The 24,124-nt window shown below is 33.7% G+C and overlaps 2 protein-coding genes across 9 annotated transcripts in view; one reads left to right on the forward strand and one right to left on the reverse strand.

Moving 5' to 3' along the window:
- Positions 1-17,039, reverse strand: part of LOC149903280 (uncharacterized) — a 58,345-nt gene extending 41,306 nt beyond the window's left edge. For all 7 annotated transcript variants that reach the window (XM_090109035.1, XM_090109034.1, XM_090109033.1 and 4 more), the window contains exons 1-2: positions 16,435-17,039; positions 6,781-6,903 (exon numbers count right to left, since the gene is read on the reverse strand). In XM_090109035.1, the coding sequence (XP_089965161.1) occupies positions 6,781-6,903; positions 16,435-16,674 (363 nt within the window). In that variant the 5' untranslated portion in view covers positions 16,675-17,039. The remainder of the gene's footprint in view (positions 1-6,780; positions 6,904-16,434) is intronic.
- Vkor (Vitamin-K epoxide reductase) lies at positions 759-24,077 on the forward strand. Of its 2 annotated transcripts, none has more exons than XM_090109038.1 (4): positions 759-1,076; positions 20,195-20,367; positions 21,773-21,870; positions 23,572-24,077. In XM_090109038.1, exons 2-4 carry the CDS (start codon positions 20,201-20,203, stop codon positions 23,772-23,774), a joined length of 468 nt encoding a protein of 155 aa, XP_089965164.1. In that variant the 5' UTR covers positions 759-1,076; positions 20,195-20,200; the 3' UTR covers positions 23,775-24,077. The 2 variants fall into 2 exon arrangements, with proteins under 2 accessions (XP_089965164.1, XP_089965163.1); XM_090109037.1 differs by lacking the exon at positions 759-1,076 and adding an exon at positions 17,097-17,247.
- The last annotated feature ends 47 nt before the right edge of the window (positions 24,078-24,124 follow it).

The following is a 24,124-nucleotide window of genomic DNA, read 5'->3' on the forward strand; positions in this document are numbered from 1 at the left end:
GTCTTTTTATTACTGTGTTTTTTCATCATGTTATTTTTAATGAAATTACTGACGGAGAATTACTTTGTCTTTAGTTTATTTAATATACGCTTAGAGAGGATTAAAGTGATTCGTTAAGCATGCCAATTAACATAAGGCTAGAAATGTTGTCATGTATAATAAATTTAAAAAAGCGTAAAGAAGTCCAAGTCATTTACCGCCACCAGTTAACTACATAATAAATGATGTCGGTGTGGGGAGTGGTCGCGTCCCATAATTCGTTTGCAATTTTTTGGCACGAAATTTTTTGCACATATCTGCTCGACTTTGAAAATATAATCGTGGTTATTACGAGGGAAATAAATCGCTACTCTCTTAACGGCTCTCGACTGTGCAGTCGACGTTGGGACATAATAAAACTGAAACACATTTATGTCCCCACGTAGACAACAATAAGACATACGCGGTCGATTACGTCCCCAATTCTAATAAAAGGGATCATACGGCGACCCTTTACACGGATAAACGAGTGGAAGTCGCACATATCAATTTAATCCTTGTAGCGTACGCGAGCAAGACCCCTTTAATCCGGGACAATCCTGCGGCACGGTTTTAACGCCGGATGTTAACCGCATAATTGCTTTCGCTCATTAAAGCTCAATACGATTGTTTAACTGATTTAATGCATGGATTGGAAAGTAGGAATGTTAAAATGATGCTCATTACGTGAAGCGGAATGTATAAAATGTACGTGTGTGTGGAGAGCTCCCCGATTGGCAGTGTTGGTTTAGCGGGCGCAGTGGCGGGCAGTGGCGGGCGGTGGCCGCGTCCGACCGACGACACGACCGCTAATTGAAACAACGACTGCGGCCGGACATTACTTATTCATGAGAAATCCATATGGCGGCAGAACGTGATCAACGCGATAAATCATTCAATTACACTTTTCATGCGGCTGTCTAAATATACGGATTTTAGACCGCGTTCATTATTTAAATCACGATTAGGTTATAACTTGTCTATCGACACGTTATGAATAAAATATGATCGTCTGGCTTTGTTAATCAAACATAACTTTTATTAATGCATAATTCAAAGTAAGTACAATGTTCTCATAATTTTGTCATAAGAAATACCTCTACTTTAAATTATAAACAAAATTGCTGAATTAAATAAAGTTATAAAAATATAAAGTGCACGTATAATTTATCGGTTAAAGTATCAAAAAGTACAACTAGTGACACGTTCGAATGTAACTTCTACGTATTAGAGCATATTAGCAAGGATGGAGCACGAATAGAAATTTCCTATTCGCAATGTATAATAACGAGTTTTCTGGTTAAATACGCCGTACTTTACGGTGCATGTGCTGTGCATTGTTAAGTCAAATATCGCTCGTTGTACACAGAACGGTGGCAGTGAGGTGGCGAGGCGCGGTCGGTAAGTGGCGCGCTGCATAATTTATTTATGTCTCGGCACGTTACTCCCTTGTTGGAAGTTGACAGCGACTCCCGAGTCCCGTTCTAATTACTGTGCACCGAAGCACAGACGGAAGCTATCGTATATCACATTTAATTAACACGAAATTGTGTTGAAATTTATTTATGATACGATTTTCGGTCTTTCATCTTCGCCGCGACGATATTTAGTAGTTAATGTCGCGAAACCGTACACTCGAGCGTAAAATATGTCACTAAGCAGAAAAAGCTCACAAAAGATTCGACATTCTAAAGTTATTGAACGTCCAAAAATAGAATGCGCACACGAAACACGATGGTAATATTTAATGTCGGAACGGTGAGTGTTGATATTCGGAGGCGAGTTTAATCCGAGCGCATCACATCACACAGGATCAATTGGTTTGAGCGCTGACGTGACACGACGCGACGCTGGCGGCGCTGCTAAATGGAATTTTGCGACAGACCGAACTCAGATTAATATTATACCGAGCCAACCCGTGCTAATGGAACTGCGATTGAATTAGCATTTCCACTGCATTGTGGCGATTACGCTCGCTAATTCGCTATTTTATAGCTACGTTTAAATGTTGACGATTTATATTAACTATTCATGAACGAGACTGCATAATTGATCAAATATAAAAACATGACATCAATTTTTATCTTGTGAATACTAATATGGTTTATACGCGGTATTTCTTTATTGCATCAATTTACATTTGTGTTTTTGCTGCAAGCTTCCTTCTGTAAATATGTTATTTATTTAATCGACGTGAACCCAATTAAAACTTAAAAGTTTATAAATGAACTGTCAAACGTGTTAAGTGTTGGTACAATGATCCAAAAATTACAGTGAATTCTTTATCGCCATTTACGCAACTTGTCAGCGCAAATTACGTAATATCCCGTAAACATTTTAATGTTGTAATAAGTCTCGTTGACTCGTACATCCAGTAATTACATAACGGTCTGCGGATTAGCATAAGCTAGAAGTTTAATCCTACCACTTGAGGTTAAGTTTACTTTGAAAATAAATTGAGGTTTTAATTTTTATGTTCGCTCTCGCAAAGTTAATTAACCTAATTCCGACGTTTGCGGATGCAAGCGGTAAATACAATTCATTTTAATTAAGATCCCTAGGTGTTATACAAAGATGATTATGATTATGAGTACTATTGAGGGGGGATTTTTTCTACTCATGCAAATCGTTGGATTGATGTAAATGCAAATGACTGTATTCAACATTACAAAGGTTGTAAAGTAATTTAAGTTCCTTAAGGGATACATGATCGGTTACGATAAGAGAGGATTAATTACGATCAGGTGGCTCGGCCGGTAATGGGACACCTGGTGGTATTTACATCAGCACGCCCTGTAAACATCTGCGCCAGGAGTTACAGCCATAGATAGCTTATAGTAAAAGGAATTAAACACGTTGTTTTAAACATAAATAAGAGCTTTTAAACTTAAAGTCGAACGCAAATTTCCTGACGTTGCCTTAGCTTCGGAAAAGAATATCGAACAAGACATAAGCAAACAGCAATATTACGAGGAGTGCACAATAAAAACATTTCGGTCGCGGCGTCTGTGGCTAGTCGCCAGTTCTCCGTGACAACACAATAAGGACGGGCCGCCGTCGAAAGCAATCAACTTGTGTTCACTTCACCGCAACCAATTTCGTACGGAAGTTCAATTCAATTTGTACTTCATATTGTTATTTAAGTGAAGCTCTCGCTCGAATCTGCTCGAGTTGCGAGATTACCTTCTCGTATCATTATCCGACTATCCACGTCGGTCTTTAAGCTCATTTAATCGCCGATATAAAATACGACTACTATTTTAACGCTAACAATTATTACAAACAAACGGTGCTGTAATGTACGTGTAAATGCAATTAAAGTCAGAAGTTGCCTGTCTGGGACGTGTTTGAAATTTTACTGCCTCGTCTCGAAGACGGGAGCGTAACTTAATGATCATGTAGTGCACGGGGAGGGTATATTCTATTCGGTGCTAAATTGAATTTGCGAAGCGCTATTAGTTGACACCATAACGCGCCTACGAGCTTATCTTCCGCATCATAATATAGCAGGCAATTCGAATCATAAATAGAATCGAGCAAGTTAAACATTGTTCGCACAAACTTTATTTGATGTTTACACGATAAATCTCCGCGTCGAAATTCAACAGCCACGTTAAAGAGTCGACATAATATATTCTTTCCTCGAAAGAGCAAGATTTTCCGCTTTATCCGAGCGACGGCAAAAGCGGCGGGAGGCAAATTGGATGGGATTGCGACATATCTTGGCTGGCGGCGAGCCGGCGAAATGCGGGGGTAAACTGCTCGCATACCATCGAGCACTCCTTTGGCATCGGGAGAAACGTGAACCTATTTAGAGCTTATGTATACAAGGATACTTACACGACGGAAATCGTGCAAGTGGTATTAGCGAAAATCTTATTTGATTCTGAAAAGGCTATAACATCTTCGTTGTTAGCATCTTAACTTCTAAAATGTTTTACAAAACTGTGGGAAGTATATTCGCACGAATTGTTTTTAGTGGTTATATGTACCTATAAGATTATTAATTTAAGACTGCATTTTTTATTATGAATTAAAGAGGATCATTTTATCTGTTATAATAAAAATGTATTAAATAGATACATATTATTTTCAAAGACGAAATAAGCGAATAGACACAACGCAATTCCAACTGTACAAAAATTTTGTACAATACAATAATAGTAATGCTAGTGAGGAATGTTTGTCAGCATTAAATCGCAATTCACATTATGTCGCTAAACTATCCACAAACTAGCGTCATCACAGCAAACATTATTATGAACTTACGTAATTACCACGAGTGTATATTAACCATTCCGACATGAAACAATTGTATTTTAACGTTGTGTATAATGAGTGGGGTAACAATTGGTCAATTTATATAGAGATGGAATACAATAGTGCAGCGGAGGGTTCGTAACAACGAGGTCGGCATTCTGGCATTTTATTTGAATACTGACTGACTCCGGTCCGTCCACATTTTACCCCGTACCATCCACTCTTTATCCATTGCAATATTCAAACGCATTGTGATTCACTGCCTTCCGTCTTACTACTCTCTCTACAATCAACTATTCACACAAAAGCTTTTCAAGTTTATCTCCAGCGCTTATTTTATCAACAGTTTTTACGGCTTTATTATTGTTTGTTAAACGAGAAAATTGCGATACGGCATTCATTGTTTTTAATTTATATCTCTGTATATTATAATACGGCGTATTCACGTTGTTGTTTGTTTAAGTCGAGGCGGGCACTTAACATTCGAATAGGATAAGTAACAATAATAAAATAAATTACACCGATAGCAGACCGCAGCGTAAAGTAATAGTCATAAATAAGACATTCTCAGACTTTGTAAGGGCTGAATGTTTGGCCAGTGTTCAATTGCGGCTAATGGTTCGGTAAACTGTAAAAGATAAACAGCGAATATAACATGCGCGTTGAGAGCGGAGTGTACACTGTAGCCTGTAGAGGAGTACGACGACATCGAGACTTTACGTTTTATGTGTTTGGCGAGAAAGCAATGCCCGGAAGCGCGTTCAAGGTATACAGATTTAGACCGGCTGCATTCGTACATGAGATCACACAAAGCTTTTATATTAATGAAAACGTGCTGGAACGATTGGCAACATTCAATACAAAAAACAGCTAAATCGCGTGCGAGTGAGGCATGAAACTATACTTGTTGCAAATTTATTAAATTAATTTTAAATTCGAGTTTAAGTTTACATTTCGAACTAATAAAACTCGAAACGATATTCGCCGATTCTACAGCAAATGCGTGTATGTACTTCAACATGTGCCAAAATACACTTAGATAAAAGTAATATTAGGTGAATCACTCGCTTCGTTTGCTTTGCTTCGTAATCGCTTTATAAATAATTATGTTGTACAAAAAATTGTTTCCTTTACATAAATCTAATAAGCCAACGCAAAAAAGAGCGTGTTCAAATCGGTTCGTAAAAGAAAATAATGAGACGAGTTGAAAAGTAAATGTTTGTAAGTGCGTTTACGAATCACATTAGGCACTGACAATTGAATAACACCTACACACATTAAGTGCCGTTTCTTCGGCTACAAGGTATTTGTGTAGCGATTGTGTTCAAGGTTCTTTGTTATAGTTAATAGGCAAGTACGGAAACATTATGCCATTTACAACGGTACGGTGGAGACGTAACAATATTCGTGAATGACGTAATAAATATCTACCTAATCACAGATAAATATCTATATATATCTTATAATGTTATCTAACATTAAAAAGTTCCAAGAATATCAATTATAAAAAATCATCACACATAATAATGTAGTTATTTATATAATTATAACGTGCTACAATGTAAAAAGGTAAGTACCTAGCTACAAATTGAAATAGCCTGACGTATTAGTTCTACTAATAAACTACATAGTAGGTAGGAGAAAATTTGCGGTCTCCGGCCGTGGCCGCTGGCAATTGTGTCTAATTACCATAACCGCTTATTTGCAGTTTAAACATTCAGTTAGGTTATTGATATGAGTAAAAGATGCAATAATAATGCAATATGAATAATTTTTAATATGTAGTTATGATAAATCGTTCATGCAATAAAGCGTTCAGCATAAATCAATCGTCGAGAAAATAGATGCAAACTGTTATAACTAATAATGCGAAAACATTGCCACAATACATTATTTAAAGCTTTGTTTCTTATTTATTACTTTAGTTCCTCGTTTATTATATTTATACAAGGGTTTTTATCTGTATTGTTATTGAGACGAATAACAATTCCAAGAAAATCAAACATAACAAAAATATTTATGTCGAAATAGTAAATATTTTATCCTCAAATAATTGAAAGTAGAAAAAAATTGTGTTCATACAGATCATTAAAGCTACTTATTAATCAAACAAAAAGATTTCTTTACTTGTGCTGACAACTGAGCTACAACTTTTGCAAGTAAAATGTTATCGTGTATTCTAGCAGACGTTATGTTGCAAATGCATATCAAATAAACAAACAAAGAACACTATATTTTTTATATCTTTACATTTAACAACATTCAACCAAATAAAGCAAATTGATTATCGACTTTAAGTGCAGTCCAAACATAGAGCGAAATTCTGAATATACCTAACCAAAAACCATTCCATGTTACTTACCGTTTATAACATCCAAAATATCTCAAAGGCGAAAAGCTAGCTTTACCTAAAAGACCAAAGTTCATTCGCTCTATGTGTGTACTACACATATACTTACCTAAAACCTATACACCAATAATACATACAAAAATTATACTCACGTTGGAGTTGACATTGTTAGTCGGGTGGTTTCTGGCAGCGTCAGCAGCGAGCGCCGCGAGTGGCAGGCGCGGCTTCGTCGACAGCGCGTTGGTACGGGGTGAGGAAGCACATTTAACGGCAGCCTGGTGAAGAACAACATCTGTATGTTAGAAACTAGTTTTGGTCTAGAAGTCACGAAAGTCAAGTATTTAGAACAATCTAGAAAGGTTACAACCTTGTTACAACTACATATCTTAAAAATAAATTGTCATCAGTCGTAAATAACTATAATTTTAATGGAGCTCTAATCTTTTATATTACCAATTATATATATGAATATTAAAATAACACAATCCTATCTACGTGCTCATTTAATAAAATTTCCACAAAACAAATTAAAAGCAGTCATTAATGCGGCGACTATCTTTGTTATAGCAGCTAAATGACTATTACATATTAATTATTATTGATAACTGTTTTAATACTTATAAAAATAAATTTATACGTCGAAAACGAGTTAATTGATACATCACATTAAACCGACAAGATTAATTCGATACTTAAGTTTTGATATCATAATTCGGGAATGCTTTAAGCATTTTTCAATTTATAATCCAACAATTAATTACAAAAGTATCTAGAGGCAATTCAAGCAGTTTAAGCAATCTTGAAGGAATGCCATTAAAAGCAGGACTTAAAATAACTTAAAATGCCAACCGCTCTCGAGTTAATATTTATTGCGATCAAGAAAAAATGCAGTGGATAAGACTAGACGAGACATTAACGTGAACTTATTAATATACAGTATTTTTAATGCTATTATCATTGTTAGCGAACGAACTCCTAGTTCCTACAAGGGTTTAATCATTAATGACAATCGTTATCACGCACAGAGAATTTGTATTGTTGACTGCCTCAATAAAAATATACATGACAGTGAATTTGTGTAAAAATGGCAACACTTTTTTTGGGTCAATGCTGATGTTCAATGTTAATGTATTTACATATATTGAACAACAATGTTCGTCCATAAGGATACAACATATTAACACCAGCGTAGGTATTTATGCGAATAATTTATATCATTAGCAATTTAAGTATATTTTTACATTAAAACGTCTTGGACATAATGAATAAGTCGGTCATACATGATTTTAAAATATTGCTTCAACGACATGTTTTATTGCATACCAAAGTATTTGTATGACAAAAGCCGTGTACAGGTGAATAAATCAGCGCAAACCATTTGTTAGCAACAACAATTTATGAGATATAAATGAAATAATGTTACGATAAAGGCATCTCGATTTAAGATGTCGTTCCCACGGAGTTAGAAGCCGCCGGCGGAAAAATAACTCGCCCGATTTCTACGAATCTGTGATAACTTTTTTATTAGACTGAAATGAATTGTATAAAATCTTTTATGCGACATAAAGGTCTCGAGAGAATTTTGTTTCCGTCACGGTTCTGTTGAATTTACCTCGCAATAATAACTGTGATTATGTAGCAAATATGTATTCTTTATTATGTGTGTACTGGTTTAAGAATTATAGCGTACATATGTCTTATTAATAAATTAAAAAAATAGGTATCTACAGTATAAATATATAGGTATCCTAACATTAAACAAGTCACCGCGATTACCTGTTTGTTATTAATAATCGGCTTATCAAAATTATAATCCTTTATATAATAATTGTATTACTAATAAGCAATCAGCGTTTGATTTATTGTCGCTGTGGATATCTTCAGTTGTAATCACTGAATATGTAGGTACTTACGTCATATTCAATTTTTTCACCTTTATAAATTTATCAACAATGTAATTTAATTTGCATTAAAGTATTTTATATCTAGAATTTGTCTGTTTTATGAATTAATTTACTAAAAATAAAACTTGAGTGCAAGAAATAACTAAATTCACACACTTTTATAACAAGAGCATTGTATCCAGAGAATAATTACGAGTAATGTTACGCATCACACATTTCTCATTCGTTCAAAAATGCCATTACAAGCGAATAAAATTTTAACATCTAACATACAATTATCGGGCAAAGAGAGTAGGTAAAATGGTACATAATATGTGCTATTGAAGATTCAAGTACGTTCATAGCGAAGTAATTAGCATCGCTCAATAAGCCGGCCAGTAATCACCTGTCGGTCTGCTGGCGTGGTCACACCTCGTCGACAACGGTCATTTACTGTAATTACTAAACTGACAACAAATTAATCATTAACGCGACAGCACTGATATTCATATTGAGGCAATAAACGCTCCTAATGAATTTGTTCAACAATTTATTTCGTTTCAACAATTAACATAAATTTAGTTTAATAACTCTTGTAATTTAAATAAGCAGTTAAACTTACGTAAATTGACTTGAGAAAAACGAACATAATATGATAAATTATTGAAATGAAGTATAAAAATAGATAATAACGTCATTGTATTAATTAATTATATAATTAATATTAGCATACAAAAACTAAAACGTTCTTTTAGTAATAAAATTATTAGCTAATATAATATTATAATCTACAACATACACGGCTGAATAAGCGAAAGTCGATTCGAATAAGCGACCTTGCATCTAATTACTCAAACTCGACGGAGACTATTGCTGCACATAAAATTGCATTCTGTTTTTTAACTTGCGGTATCCCAGAGCTTAGCGTAAACTTAATTTGCCAGCGCTCTTTAATTAACAGCGACACGGCAGATCATTAATTAAGTCATCAGACAAGCGGGTGTGAGTAAACGCCGAGCGGATTAGGTACTACGGTAATGAACGATTATGTAGCTCTATCGAGTACAGAATATAATTAACTTATTACGCTAAACAAGGTAGCAATAAACGCTTTATAACGAGCTCGAAATATAATTATTTGTATGGCGATTTATACATTTCAAAATTTGACGAGTTTATAAAAAAGCACAATACGCTATTCAAGATCGATTATAACCAGTAAAGAAATTCGAATCAGCTGCAAAAAGCGTGTATAAAAAGAGGCAATTGTCAAGGAGCTCAACAAAGAGAAAAAACCGTAACCGTTCAGTTTTGTGAGCAAAGATTATGTTTAGATAAGAATCTTTATTTGTTATTATAGCGAATACCTATACTGAGTAAAGTTGTGAAACATGCAACGAGTGTAATGGGCTTACTTAGTAGGGTTTAAATATAGTCGTGTAAACAACGTTTAGTTTAGGACGGTGTAGGTTCGTTATCGGCATGAGGAAACAATTAAGTGGGAGGGAGGTAATCGAAATATTTGTAAACGCGTGTAGAAGTAACTGTCGCGTGACACTGGGTGTTTATTTCGAAAACCAGGACCGCCCAAAGCCACCCTCTTTCGACTGTTTTGTAAAAGTTTTATAAAAAATGTGTTTTACATCTTTTAAATGGACATTTAAATACCCGAGCAGCTACGAAATTAGCTCAGATTGATTTAAATTATAATTGTTAGTGATGCATATCTATCGTGATCAAATGTTTTATCTATGATAACACAGTCACCTCGAGTACCCGAACAAGGAGTATGCGATATTGGCGAGAGTGCTCTCTTAAATATATGTACATATATATTTCCGGGTCATCAATCAACCGCAACATGTTGGACTTGTCAACGATTCAAAAGGGTGCGATACGGTCGCTCGGGCACGGGCACGTCACCATTACAATTCGCAACTAACTTGATTGTAAACATTGATTTAGCTCTGACATTTTGTGCGATAATAGGGCGATGTATTACAAATGTTTGTATAATGTCGCGCAATAAACGATAATATGTTCTAATATCCACTTCACGGCGTGTGTATAATCAATGAGAGTAACTCAAGTACACAAGCGAGTACACAAGCGAAATCGATTTGAATATGTGTTAGTGATTTATTGATTTAAGTGTAGTCACGTTTTACTTGTTTCTGTTAGCACGTTCGTATTTACATTGCAGACAAATTCGGTATTAGGTAACATAAACAGGTCTTCTCCTATTAACACCTATACAAAGAGCAATTCGTGCCATTTTAATATGATTTGCCTATAATAGTGAAACATTTCGTGAACAATTGATTCGTTCTAACCATTCTCATAAAATTATAACAACAATGCCAGAGAAAAACTCAAGCGCCCATTTGTGGTAAACAAAATTCATTACAATTAAATTTCAAACCAACATTTAAATGAGACTAAACCGTTCATAAATTCTATTGTTTATATTCGCCGGCCGGAGTTACGACAACTTTAACTCATATTTTACTGAGCTAATTTAATTTAGTAGCTTGTGCCACCGCATTTACGTTTATGTTCGCAATAATGTTTTCATACTTCAACTTACCATTTCTAAATAAAGAAATGATTTTACGATACTCTCGCTACATTGTATCGTAGAACATAACACGATGATGTAGATAAGGCATGCATTGTATCGACTTTTAGTTCACATTTACATAGTACATAAAAAGGGAGAATTATTGAAAACTTGCGACGTAACTTTATTTGACGTGAGTTTTTATGGTTATTTAATGTGAACGGTAATTATATGTGGTATGAACTTAACCATAATAGACAGTTGAATTGGCAATAAAGTATTGCCAATGGCAGAATAAATATATGCGAATAATGCGAGGATAATACAATATAAAGGTAAGGTAAGGAGTGAAACCAATAAAGACAAACTGAGTATTCGTTTACAAGCATACTTCCTTAATCTATTCCATCATCTTGAATCGAGTCGAGTGGCTGGCATTCGATCGCTCTTGCCGAGACTTGCGACGATTTGCATGATAAAGAGTACTAACTTCCAATAGCTAAGGCGACATTAAGGACGCCGCTTTTCATGCCTTTCACTAACCATTGAATACCGTATATTTTTACGGAGACAATTATAGCGTTAGCTAGTTCGAGCTGAATTTAAATAACACATTGCCGATTGAAAACCAAAATGGTTATTCTTTCATTAAAATTCTTCATTACAATACCGTCTAATTAGCATTTTATTAGTCACGTTAAATACGTATCGCTATATAATTAAGCATAATGCTTTCCACAGTAAGCTAAAACATTTCAGTTTTTCTTTTTCTTTAATAGTCGTTGCGTATTGTATCGTTTACTGTGCTCAATTGCCCGTTGAATGTTCGATTAATAGTCATCATAATAATTATAAACGTCATTTGTTTATGTATCGGTTGGTATAATTTTGTTCAATTTGATATAATCGTTTCACAATTTAATAAAGCGAAAGAAGCCAGATGTGTAAATCTCGATGTTTCAATGAAAACAACGAAGGGTGAGGGCGACGAGAACAAAGTGTGGAGGTGTGCGGAATGATTCGCGACGAAGTAATGAAATTTTAAGTAATAGATCTCTTTAGTCTTGAAATAGATCGACTCTTAGATCAAAGTGTTAATTTATTTTCAACAGTAGGTAAGTACGCGATGAAATTAATTTAGAATTCTAAAATGTATTTTTTATCAGCATTACCACTTTAAAGTAACAAAGCGTTAAAAATATTTACATTTTAATGAGAATGTCTAAGTCTAACATTATATTTTTCATTTGCATTAAGAGTGAAAATACCTAAATTGTATTTTTAATCCGTTTAAATATTTTAGAGACATAAGTCGCCTTACTTATATAAAACTAGGTTTCCGCCCGCGGCTTCGCCCGCGCAGTCAAAGATAAACCCGCATAGTTCCCGTTCCTGTGGGATTTCCGGGATTGCGTCATTTTACCGGGATAAAAAGTAGCCTATGTCCTTTCTCGGGTATCAAAATATCTCCATACCAAATTTCATGAAAATTGGTTCAGTAGTTTAGGCGTGATTGAGTAACAGACAGACAGACAGACAGAGTTACTTTCGCATTTATAATATTAGTATGGATTACATATTACTTTATTTGATACGACAAAGTAAAGGGTTTTTGTACATTAATAGTAGTTATATGTAATTTGAATAAAAATGTAATAACCTGTAATAGGGCAAATAAAATTTAAATGTTTGAAAGTATATTTTTTCACTTAATTAGACATTAAACCAGTAGTTAGGTGTTATAAAATAGAAATAAATTTTATATTGTATGGATAAAACATGTGTAGTTTGTACCTACCTCCTACGTAGGTCAGGTTTTTATTGTGTATGTTGTTTTTATGATAAGACTTAAAAGAATACATATAAGTAGGTATAGGAAATAATTGTCTGCATTATAATCAAATTCCGAAAATAGTATCCGTTTATCGTGTAAGCCGTAAGGGTATTCTAATTAGGTGATAAAAAAATTTAACATCGAAGAAAATACGAAGAATCGAATAAGACTTTTTTCGATTCTTCGTATATTCTAAAAATAGATAGATATAAAATGATAGTTTCTACTTTATCAGAATTAAATAAAACTTATCACAGATTCACAGACTATAATATAAAAATATGAACTATGTTTTTTGTTGTGTTTGCGATGTTTACGACGATTTATATTTGAACTTTTCATAGCGCCCATAAAGTATAAAATTAATCGAACATTTTACGACTAGTCATTAAATACAACATAAATAAATGCGTCGAAAATGTTATAATAAACTTGTTCGGTATGAAAATAAATCTGTACACGCGCTCAAGATGTGAGTATTTGCATAGTTATTGCTCGAGAGAACACTCGACTATTTAAGTGAGTACGGGCAAACAAAACTTTCCCCATGTGCTTGGGACAAAGCAATTTTTCTGCAATTCTCGGAGTAAATGGCTATGCTTTACGTATAAGTTTCTTCAAACAAATGTTCCAAAAATTTTATGCATCTGTATATTTTGTTGGCAAGTTATTCTTTCTCAGAAATGAAGTAGGTACAAGTATTTCGTCGCAGTCAACTTATTGTAGCATTACTAAAGTACATGGAACAAACAGTTAAATAAAAGTGTAAACGTTAGATTGTAGCTGTTATCAGACTCGGAAACTGTAAAGTTTCGAAGTTAATAGCACTGTTGACAATCTAGTTCAGAGTTGAAATTCAAAAAGCAGTAACATGAACAGCAATAAAGTAAAGAAACGATTTAAGCATCAAGTAGCTGTGTGGATATAATAAATTAAAAAATAATAAAGTCGGTGGAATTGTCTAGGGATTAAATACTAATGACGAGTGGGTAAAATCTTGACCGATTGAACTAACTTATAAAAACAAATATTTATTTACTATATGACCACATTCATAATTGGAGCGACTACATCGATAATTAAGCGTACGTTTGTATAGATTACATGGATGTATTATATAAGGCTTCTCCCAGAGGATTAAGGCGATATAAAAACCGTGTTTTAACACTGTTTTATCTCGTTACATTGTTATGTCAGGGTATTAAAACAACAATGTCGCCCATGTAAATAAGTAGTCAGGTAAGCTAAGCATTACAATACACCTTTTAATGAGTATCGTTCTTAACTTCTTAGCAATAAAGTATTCCAGTGCATTTAACCACATCATATTCAAATGTAATTCCACAAAGTAGCCTTTGTTATCGTGTGTAATGTAAGCTGATTTTATATTTAAAATAAGCTTTTACGTGGAACGCGGCAACTCATTATAAAATTCGTATTACAAATATTTACGTCCAATTAATATTGAATATCAATATGCTGCATCACTATGCGTCCCGACTCCCGTATTTAAATATTCAATTGAAAATAGTTATTGCAAAGTCATTTATAAGCAAAAAGCGTATCCCGCAAATTTGCCGGTAGTGTATTTTCACGCTCGCCAAGTTCGTCGTACCAGATTCAATCTCTCGACCGCTTATCAGGTAGACGAAACTTGTCAAACTTTTCAAATTAGTTTTTACCACGCTTCACTTTACATTTTTATAAGATTAGCTCGATGTTCACCGACAACACAGTAAACACGCTACCTTTGTACTTACGTTTTTTTCTTTAATAAAATAAACTTATACGTATTAGATAGGGAATTACGTAAATATATTTTGTAAATAAATGAGTTAACGTTGAGATGTTATATAGGTACGGATACATTTAGCGACTCGTGTAGGTATACTTTAAAAATTATTTCAATGGAAACTTAATGTAAACATACTATCATCGCTTTTATAACGCATGACTAGGTAGTTCTGATTTCCTCTGTATCATCAAAGCGTGGTTAAAATAGACTTGTTTCCTCTCTAATATTGAGAATAATTAAACCGTGCATTACGTCGTAAATGTTTTGGTATTGAATAATTAGAATTTAATTTTGTATTTAGTGAAAAATTTATTCTAGTTTTATGACGTATTATAAAAAATAGAGTAGTGTCGTCGGCGCGAAACGGGACTCTTGGTAGCCGTGGGAAAATCATTAGCCAATTACTCATTGTGTTTATAGTTCGCCGCTCCTCGGGCGTCAGATGACACGGTCATGCTCGTATAACTTTACTTCACCTCAGTTGAGAGCAATTAAAATCACGACACCGTTGCCCTAAGGCGATAAACTTTAAAATGTCTCGTCTCTACGGTAAACAATGTGTATTAATAGACGTCATTTTTTATCTGTTTGAGATACAATAGTGTTATAAATCCACTATTACTTTTTCGCTATATTAATACATGGTAAGTAGGATACAATGAGAGGATTTTTAATGAAAGACTTCTCTGAATTGGTTGAGTGTGTAATGTTACTGACGAAAATTGCGGCAGGATGTACCTATTCAGAAAATAATAGCGTGTTATTATAAAACATCCTACGTCGAGACTTTTAATAAAAGTAACCACGTACCATTGAACATATGTTAGTGCAATTTCCACAAAAACCAGTTTCTGGTAGAAAATTAAGTTACAGCCATTGTAAGCAGAAATTGCATAAATGTTGCACACCGCATGTGGTGAATTAAATAGGAGCAAGGGAACCTGTTTTAGAGCCTATAACGTTCGTGCGCAAGGCTCAAACAAGCCACAAACGGCACGCCTGTCACCATAATTTAGAAAGATAGCGTAGAATGTAGTTTTATTGTGCTCATACGAGACTTCAACATACAACACATTGTCGTTCGAGGACGGCGAGATAAATGAGCGCAAACGAGCGAAAGCCACTTAGACCAAATTTACACTTAGCGGGAGACCGCGGGTGCACTTCGCTTTCAGAGCACCGCATACTCCGACGATCTCGCGTCAGCTGCTCCACATAAACCCGACTCTATATATTATATACATTCTATACGTACCGAGCAGTCCGATATGCAAATAAGAGATATCAAGCTTCCACTGTAATTTCAAAATACTATGTACCTACTTAAGTCCTTATTCAATAGGTCAATGCACTTCCGAGACGACGTCCGAGGCGATTACAGAACGAACTTTTTGTTATGGGTATACATAAAAAGAAACAGCATTTAGCAATGCAAAACTAATTAATGCATAACAGGGTTGGTTGCAAATGAATATTAAACCTTATAAGGTGTTGGCAAATAATGCAATAATATTGACAATAGCTCAACTCTTATCGCGATTTGTATTATCATCAATCATTTATCAATAAGGAGAGTTAAAAATTATAAAACATTGTTATAGAGTACTTATGTAGACTCACAAAAATAAGTAGCGAAACTGTTGTAAAGTAAGTACACAATAAATAACTTTTGTATTTATGTACTATTCGATACAAAATACATTGAAGTATTTGGAAATAAATAGATAGGCTTACCTCGAGATCTTCATAGGTGCGAAATGCCATTATGGCGAAACCATCAATGATATCCTCCTCTCCGAGGGGTTCCTTCGACTTCTTCCTCCTGGCCGGAGGACGAGGTGGTTTCTCTCTCGCGGGAGACTCGTCCTCGCCACTGTCCCCATCTTTAGCCTTACTCTCTCGCTGTGCATGCATGCGCTGTGCCCGTTCCCTTCGCCTGTTTCGCTGATTGCGCTGCTTCACTTCGTTTTCCATCGTTCGCACATTATTCGAAACACCCGACCACCGTGCTTCACTACACTAAAGTCCGCACTGCACTTTTATCACACATGGTTATCCTATGTTTCTAAATTGAAAACTTTAACACAATACAAATCTTGCACACAGAAAAAGACACTGGCCGTTTCCAATGGCGGATCGTACACCGTTGCCGCATTGCAAGTAAAATGGCCGCGTAGCACTTGACGGGCTGTCTTCTTTCACTTTTACGTAAACGGTGACATAATTACACTTATACTAAGATATATTACAATATATTTTAACAAGAACTAGTACAATAAAACAATAAATTAGTTTTGTACATTATTCTCTGTATTCAGAATCAGTCAATAGTCAATACAATGAAAGGTGTTGCACGACGCCAACGCTGCGTTGCGGTCGCGATGGTGAACTAAAACAGTGCTGCCAACACAACGACTACACATTCCGCAAAATCGGGCGTCATTGGCAATGTGGTGGTAGTGGTTACTCTTCTAACTAATGTTGTGCTCTCTTTCTTTATCGTAAATTTATTAGACACAAGAACTGACCTACTTATTATAGTTACATGTAAGTTACATAGCTTTATTTTAAATAATTAAAGAAAAATAAAGTCATTCGATTTCTCTAAAAGTTATAACAATTCAAATTATTTATAAAAAATAAGAATTAAAATTATACAATGACAATAACTGATTTATTTTTCTATGTTGGTATTATGTGAACTTGTTGGTGTCTTGGTGTTTCAACTGCCATATCGTGTCGGTCAAATATATGAAAACTTAGACTCTGTGTTTACATTTTAATAAAAACACAGCTACTTAGAGTTATGTAATCGTAGTGAAGTTAGCGAGTATGTTGAGTTTTGACGTTTGCAGTACAGATGCGTTCATTATAGAATATAAATACTAGAAATACAGTACATTTTATTTACACTTTCAATCGCTTTCAATAAAGTTCAATTTGCTCTTTTTGATTGGGATGTTATTAAAATAAAAGTTGCTTTTTTTGTTTTTTTTCACCTAATTTTTGAGGATATCATGAAAGTTTTTATTAAGTAATTAAGTACATAATTATATTAATTACCCATTCTTATTAATATTAATTACATAGAATACCTCCATATTATAATAATATATTACTATACAAGCTGGTGCCCCTCGGTTTTACTCGTGTATAAAACTGAGAACAAAAGCCTGCGGCTTTAACTATTTTTGTTCCGAAATTTCATCCAAATAGGTTTAGCCGTGAAAGCTTGACTTATGGACAGACTTTCGCAGTTAATGTATCTATGTATAAGTTTTAAGTATTGACGGACTAACTCGACCCTACGTATACGTATTGACCTCTCCAACTAAAGCGGTAGATACGTAAATACTAATGTTTATTTTAAGTTAATTTTGAATTGTTTGAACAAAAAATTATGTATCTTGGTGGTTGGTAAGCCTTTTTTTTAAATAAATAAATAAACTCTTCCCTATGACTATAGTTAAAAGAAAAGTACTTTATTTTTTATCAATAATTCAACTAAATGAAAACAGAGCTTTTGTTTTTAAAAATTAATATGTTCGTCTTGGAAAGAACCGAGTAAAGACCTAGTATAATTTTAGTTCTGCCAATGAATGCCACACTGTTGTGAATATTCATTAACGTGTATGAATATTAAATTTAATGCTCAACAGGGTGTGAGCAATATACAAGCGAATTTTAATTTGATCTTAACTCGATTTTGCTCATTTGTAAATGGTTAGCCGGAGAGAATTTGTGATTCAGTTACCGAAATTGAGTGCATGGCATATAAATTTATGAAAATTATTATTGTGTATTTGTGTAATATTTAAATCAAAATTCAAAAAGCTTTAAATAAAAAATACATTCGGAATTTTATGAGGTATGAAAAAGAATAAATTAATATAAAATCTTTTTGTTTTTGATTTCGACGCTTTATTTTAAATTTGAAATTATAATTATATATTATCATTTTGCATAAATTGTATAAAACCCGTTTTTACCTTGTTTGCCAATAGAAAATAAAAAACAAAAAATAAAATAAAGATTAGTAATTTTTATGATTTTTCGAGAAAAAAAAACTGATGCGAGAAGTAGAAACCAGAAACATTTATATTTTTATTTTCAAATTTATTAAATAAAACTCTTGTTTTAACTTTGAAATTTTATGTCTGGAAAGCAGACGCAATACGTTATAAAAATCGTTGCTTTTTATATTTTTTTGCAAAAGCTCCCCTTATGATAATGGTAAGTAATACTGACTTCGCATGATTTGATTTAAAAGTTTAAATTGAAATATGCATTGGCTTTAGAACGCCACGGGGGTCGTTTGCTTTATAATAATTAATAATTATGGTGCCAATTTTATACAGGATTAACCACTCAAGTGCTGAACGACCGGGAGCCGGTCGATCCACATTCAGGGGCTTGTGCGTTGCGACCGGCTCCCGGTCGATCAACAGTCGTGGGTTTTGCGTTCGCTTTATAAAACGGTCTAATAACCTTCCTCTTTCTAACTTATATGACATGTTAAGGAAAGAACAGGCTAGCTATAAATCAAGATAACAACATAACCACATGATTTAAGTGGCCCACTTTTCATGACACATTGAGTAGGTAGTTTTTTGTACAAAAAAATAAACAAGGAATGTGTAAAAAAAATGTATGGGAGGGTATGATGTTTTTATTTTCTCGTAAGAAGAGTGTAACAAAGGATCAATAAATATTAAAATCTCACTGAACAGCTGTTTTAATTTTTTATTAGCAGACAAAATGTAACAAAAATTACAAGGGTACATTTGCTTTGACTTACAAGTTGTTTTTATTTATTTAAATGTTACCATGTTTTGACAAGGCATAGACTATTTTATTATCTATGAATATACATATATACTTGCAAATGTGCTAGATAAAGGAATCTGAGATAATCGGCTTTAAAAAAATATTGGACCGCCAAAAACCCCAACTGCGGCGGCACCGGGAGCCGGTTCCGCACAAGACCCGATTTTTGCAAAATGGCTCCCGCACTTGAGTGGTTATAAAAAAATCTATTAGTTTCTGGAATTCACGAAATTGCGGTAGCTAATAATATCTGTACAAATCATTGTACAAATAATATATTATCTATTTGACATTGTGTTTAGTTAATGCGCTGATAAAGAACCGGTCAAGTTGGTAAATATTGTGCTATAATGATAACGTATGACTATGAATGTAATGTTTATTAATGTAATCCATTTTAGATTCACCTTAGTTTTAGGATAGGTAACTATGTAGTGTTAATTTGAGTTTCGTGTTTGGAGCCAGGAAGTGCCTCGATACATTTAATATAGGTAGTGTTTTTTAATATTTTTGCATTTTATGCAAATAAAAAAAAACTTTTTGGTCGGTCTGAATCGATTTTTGTTTTCCTTGTCTCATGTAGGTATAAAGAATAGTGTGATTAAAATCGATTTTTTTTTGTTTTCTTTGTATCATGCTCAATAAAAAATAATGATTGAATTTCTAGATAACCATGTCGATAAAAAGCATCAACCGCGGTTTAGTCTCAGCCGGGATATTAGGAATATTCCTGTCGACGTATGCTCTCTATGTCGAAATGGCAGCGGAGGCAAGACCGGGGTATAAGGCGCTGTGTGACATCTCGGAACGCGCCAGCTGTTCAAGGGTCCTTACTTCTGAGTACGTGTCTTTTTGATTTTTGTATGTAGCACAGATATAATATAATAACTATGTTTGTAGATAATTATTGTGACGTCATTGTTGTGTGTGACTGTTATCGTGAACAAATAGAATAAGAAAAAAAGTAAAGAATAATAATTTATAAGCAGTGTGGTTCTTAGAGGGTAATAAGAATCGTAATTAGTCTCAATAACGTGCAGTGCCGTTTAATTTTCAGAGGTTTTAATTTTAAATTCGCTCCAAAATAAATGTTGAATATTTCATATTATGTGCTTATGTAGGTTCCCACCTGCTATTGGAGTAAAACTGTTTATGAAAAATAAATATTGTTCTATCGAGCTTAATTTTAAGCATTTATCAACATTTCATCAATTTATATCTAAAATTGAAAACTTAATAAGTAGGTATCTTAAAAAATCAAACAAAAACGCAATATCATAATAATAGTATTATAATAAATTCACAGTCTATTTTTCACCTTCCATGTACATATTCAATCTTCAATCTTCAAGTCTATCCTTTTTCGGGCAATAATGGGCAGCTTATAATATGAGGGTGAACCCCTTCAAAATTCAAAATGTATCAGTAGTTTCTGTGTTATTGACTTATTTTTACCCTAAATAAACTAATGTGTATATTCTACTAGCGTTTGACCCGCGACTTCGTTCGCTTGCTCTTCAAAGTACCTATCGCTTCAAACAAATTAATATCTCCCTTAACTATATAAAAAATATTATTTTTGACATAGGAAACGAATGCAATAGTTATATCTTAGAAAATAAAATATATTTTAAATACAATTCTATACATACGGTATGAAATTACTCTGTTATTGTAATGAATTAGGTATATAATATTATCTTTCACAATAAAACTAAAAAAAAAACAGCTAACTAAGTAGGTACATATTATTTAAAAACGAATTTTATTAAAAACTAGCTGTGCCCCGCGGTTTCATCCGCATTGCTCCGCTCCTGTTGGTCTTAGCGTGATGATATAATGTAACCTATAGCCTTCCTCGATAAATGGGCTATCTAACACCGAAAGAAATTTTCATCGGACCAGTAGTTCCTGAGATTAGCGCGTTCAAAAAAACAAACAAACTCTTCAGCTAGTATAGATTTGGGTTAGGTATAGAGCGTAGCGAAATTCAAAATCTTTGGCAACACTAGCGGATTTAAGTACGAAGAGAGTTTGAAATCGAGCGGGAAATGTGTAAATCCTCTATTGAATATATTTCATTCAATTTCAAATAAATCGTTAAAAAATGCCCCTGTTTTCACTCGGATCGTGGGGTAAAAACGACACTACCGTTCAAAAATAATGTACCCTGAATTCCAATAACTCTACGGGCTCACAGCTTGCACTATTGCAGTAATAAACAGTCCTTTGTTATTTTTTGCAGATACTCAAAAGGTTTCGGTGTTGTGGCCAAAAACTCCGCTTTTGAGGTGCCGAACTGTGTCTATGGGATTCTCTTCTATTGCATTATGATTTTTTTGAGTAAGTGGTCTGGTTTAATGATTTTTTAATGTCGTGTTTTTGTTTGTTATAATTTGCCTGCTCTAAATAGATACTTTAGATGTTTAGTTCATATAAGGTACCTATATGTTTTTTCGTGCGATAGTTTGTTATCGAAATGAAGTGTTATTTTTTTAAGTTAACATTTAAAAGTATGATAAAAATTGGTACAGCTGTAAATTAAACATCCACATAAAAAGTGTATCGTATTAAATGCCGATCAAAACACAGCCCTTATTTAAAATTGAATAGCAATATTTCTTGCTCATTACGACGCATTAAACGTTAAAAAACGCACGGGCGACGCGTAAAGTAATTTAAAAACTTTAATGGCACAATCAGGCGCAAAAACAATCCATGAAGGCATGTGCATAAAATTTTCCTGCTCAAATTGAGATGTCATCGTAAAAGGCAAAAACGTTGCTGAGGACGGGAATCGTTTGTAAATTATGACCACCGTAGGTATATTTTCCATAGTGTGTGATTACATTCGTAATGACACTAATCGACAAGTCATTTCGCTGTAGGTACTTAGAGTTATGTGTGTGTTTTTTTGTTTGATTTTACATGTACATGTTAGATGTTAAAATTGTTACTGGTGTAGGTAATTGAATTTATTATAAGTATCGAACGAATGCATAAAATTTTCCGATACAAAAAAAAATATTGTCTATGAATTATATTGGATAAATTTTCCCGTTATTCATAAATTAACAACGATTAAAAAATATTATAGAGACAGATAATAAAAAATAGAAAAGGCAGCTCTATGTAACCAAATTGAGTTAGAAAATAAAATTTATTATAAAAATGCGATATAAATATATGAAAGCTTACGATTCCTAAAATTCACGTTGCATTGTAGAGCTTGGAATAGAAAATATTGCATTCGAATTTCGACAAGCGCAGATGTAAGCCGCTTATTCCCTTCGTATGGTTTATTGACGAGTTGTGAATAACAGTTATCAGAATCTTATAAGTTATAACCCTCAACATAATCTACGGATTTTTGGATTTTTGGACGTGGGTACAGGAATTCGTAGACATTCAATATTGAACATTTTCATAATGTTTATGAAGATATTTCTGGTTTAGGTTCAGAAGTATTTATTACGATTGAGCCTGTTTTGTACATTTTAGAATTTTGCACTGTATACGGTAATTTTATTTTGTTTCAATCATTATTTGATTGATGCATTAAGTCTTTACCTACATAGAAAATAGTTATTGGAATCGTCAGCCAAGATTTTTTAAGTGGATAATACAATTTCGCATATAAGTGCTTTCGGGGTAGGTTATGTAGGATTGCCACTGCGCAGAAAGAACTACCACTGTTTTGTTGAACCGTTTTTAGTGGCAGGGTCGCAGGCATTGTTAAAATTTATTCGCGACCCCCTCGACTGGTCTGGCGAAACATAGAACGGCAGGTGGTTCGCCATGGTACCCTTATGGGAATCAATGGGACTCCAAGAAACTATATTAGTAGGAATTTTATGCTAGCCTTTATATCAGTAATTCGTCTGGACGCTAATACTTAAAGTAAAATTAATTTCCGAAAAAAATAATAATAACGTAAGTAGGTAGGCTACCTACGTTATTATTATTTTCTTGTGTAATTAATGTTTTGTTGCAGGATTTAATAGTGTCACGATTATTTAAATAAATTAATGTTATTTTTTTCAGGTACATACGATAACCTACTTGCAGTGCGACTCCAAGTAGTTCTCGGCGTCTCATCAGTTATTAGTTGTGTTTATTTGGCGTATCTATTGATTTTTGTTCTCGGAGACTTTTGTATTGTTTGCGTTTCTACATATTTTGTGAATGCTGCGATCACATATGCATCCTTTAAAAAGCATAGTGCTTTGAAGTGTAAAAATGTATGAGTTAGTGCTGCCATCTAGGGATATAAAATGAGATTTTTGTATTTTTATTTTAGCGCCATCTATTTTTGCAGACTTGTACTAAAATTTAATAAAACTGTATCATAGATGGCATGATACTCCTTAATTTTGGTGTTTGGTGGTTCTCGTGCGAATTTTTAAATTTTTGGGAGGGTGATATATTTTTATTGCATTTATTTTTTTATAATGGTTGGTTTAAAGTTTATATTTTTGTTTTACAATGAGTTTAAGCATTTCAGATTTAAACAAATGATATTAAAAACGAGATTTACGTTTTTTTTAAACTAATATCACAGACTAATAATAATATACTACGTAGGTATACAACTAAT

Source organism: Colias eurytheme, chromosome 13, assembly GCF_061535395.1.
Source record: "Colias eurytheme isolate Ceu_HAF_F1 chromosome 13, ilColEury1 Martin Lab GWU primary, whole genome shotgun sequence".
In the NCBI taxonomy this organism is placed as follows: domain Eukaryota; kingdom Metazoa; phylum Arthropoda; class Insecta; order Lepidoptera; family Pieridae; genus Colias; species Colias eurytheme.

Excerpts from the sequence above, each read along its gene's own strand:
- Vkor (XM_090109038.1), top strand. The coding sequence starts at position 20,201 with ATGTCGATAAAAAGCATCAACCGCGGTTTAGTCTCAGCCGGGATATTA. Across the intron at positions 20,368-21,772 it reads TCAAGGGTCCTTACTTCTGA|ATACTCAAAAGGTTTCGGTG; the intron begins GTACGTGTCTTT and ends TATTTTTTGCAG. Across the intron at positions 21,871-23,571 it reads TTGCATTATGATTTTTTTGA|GTACATACGATAACCTACTT; the intron begins GTAAGTGGTCTG and ends TATTTTTTTCAG.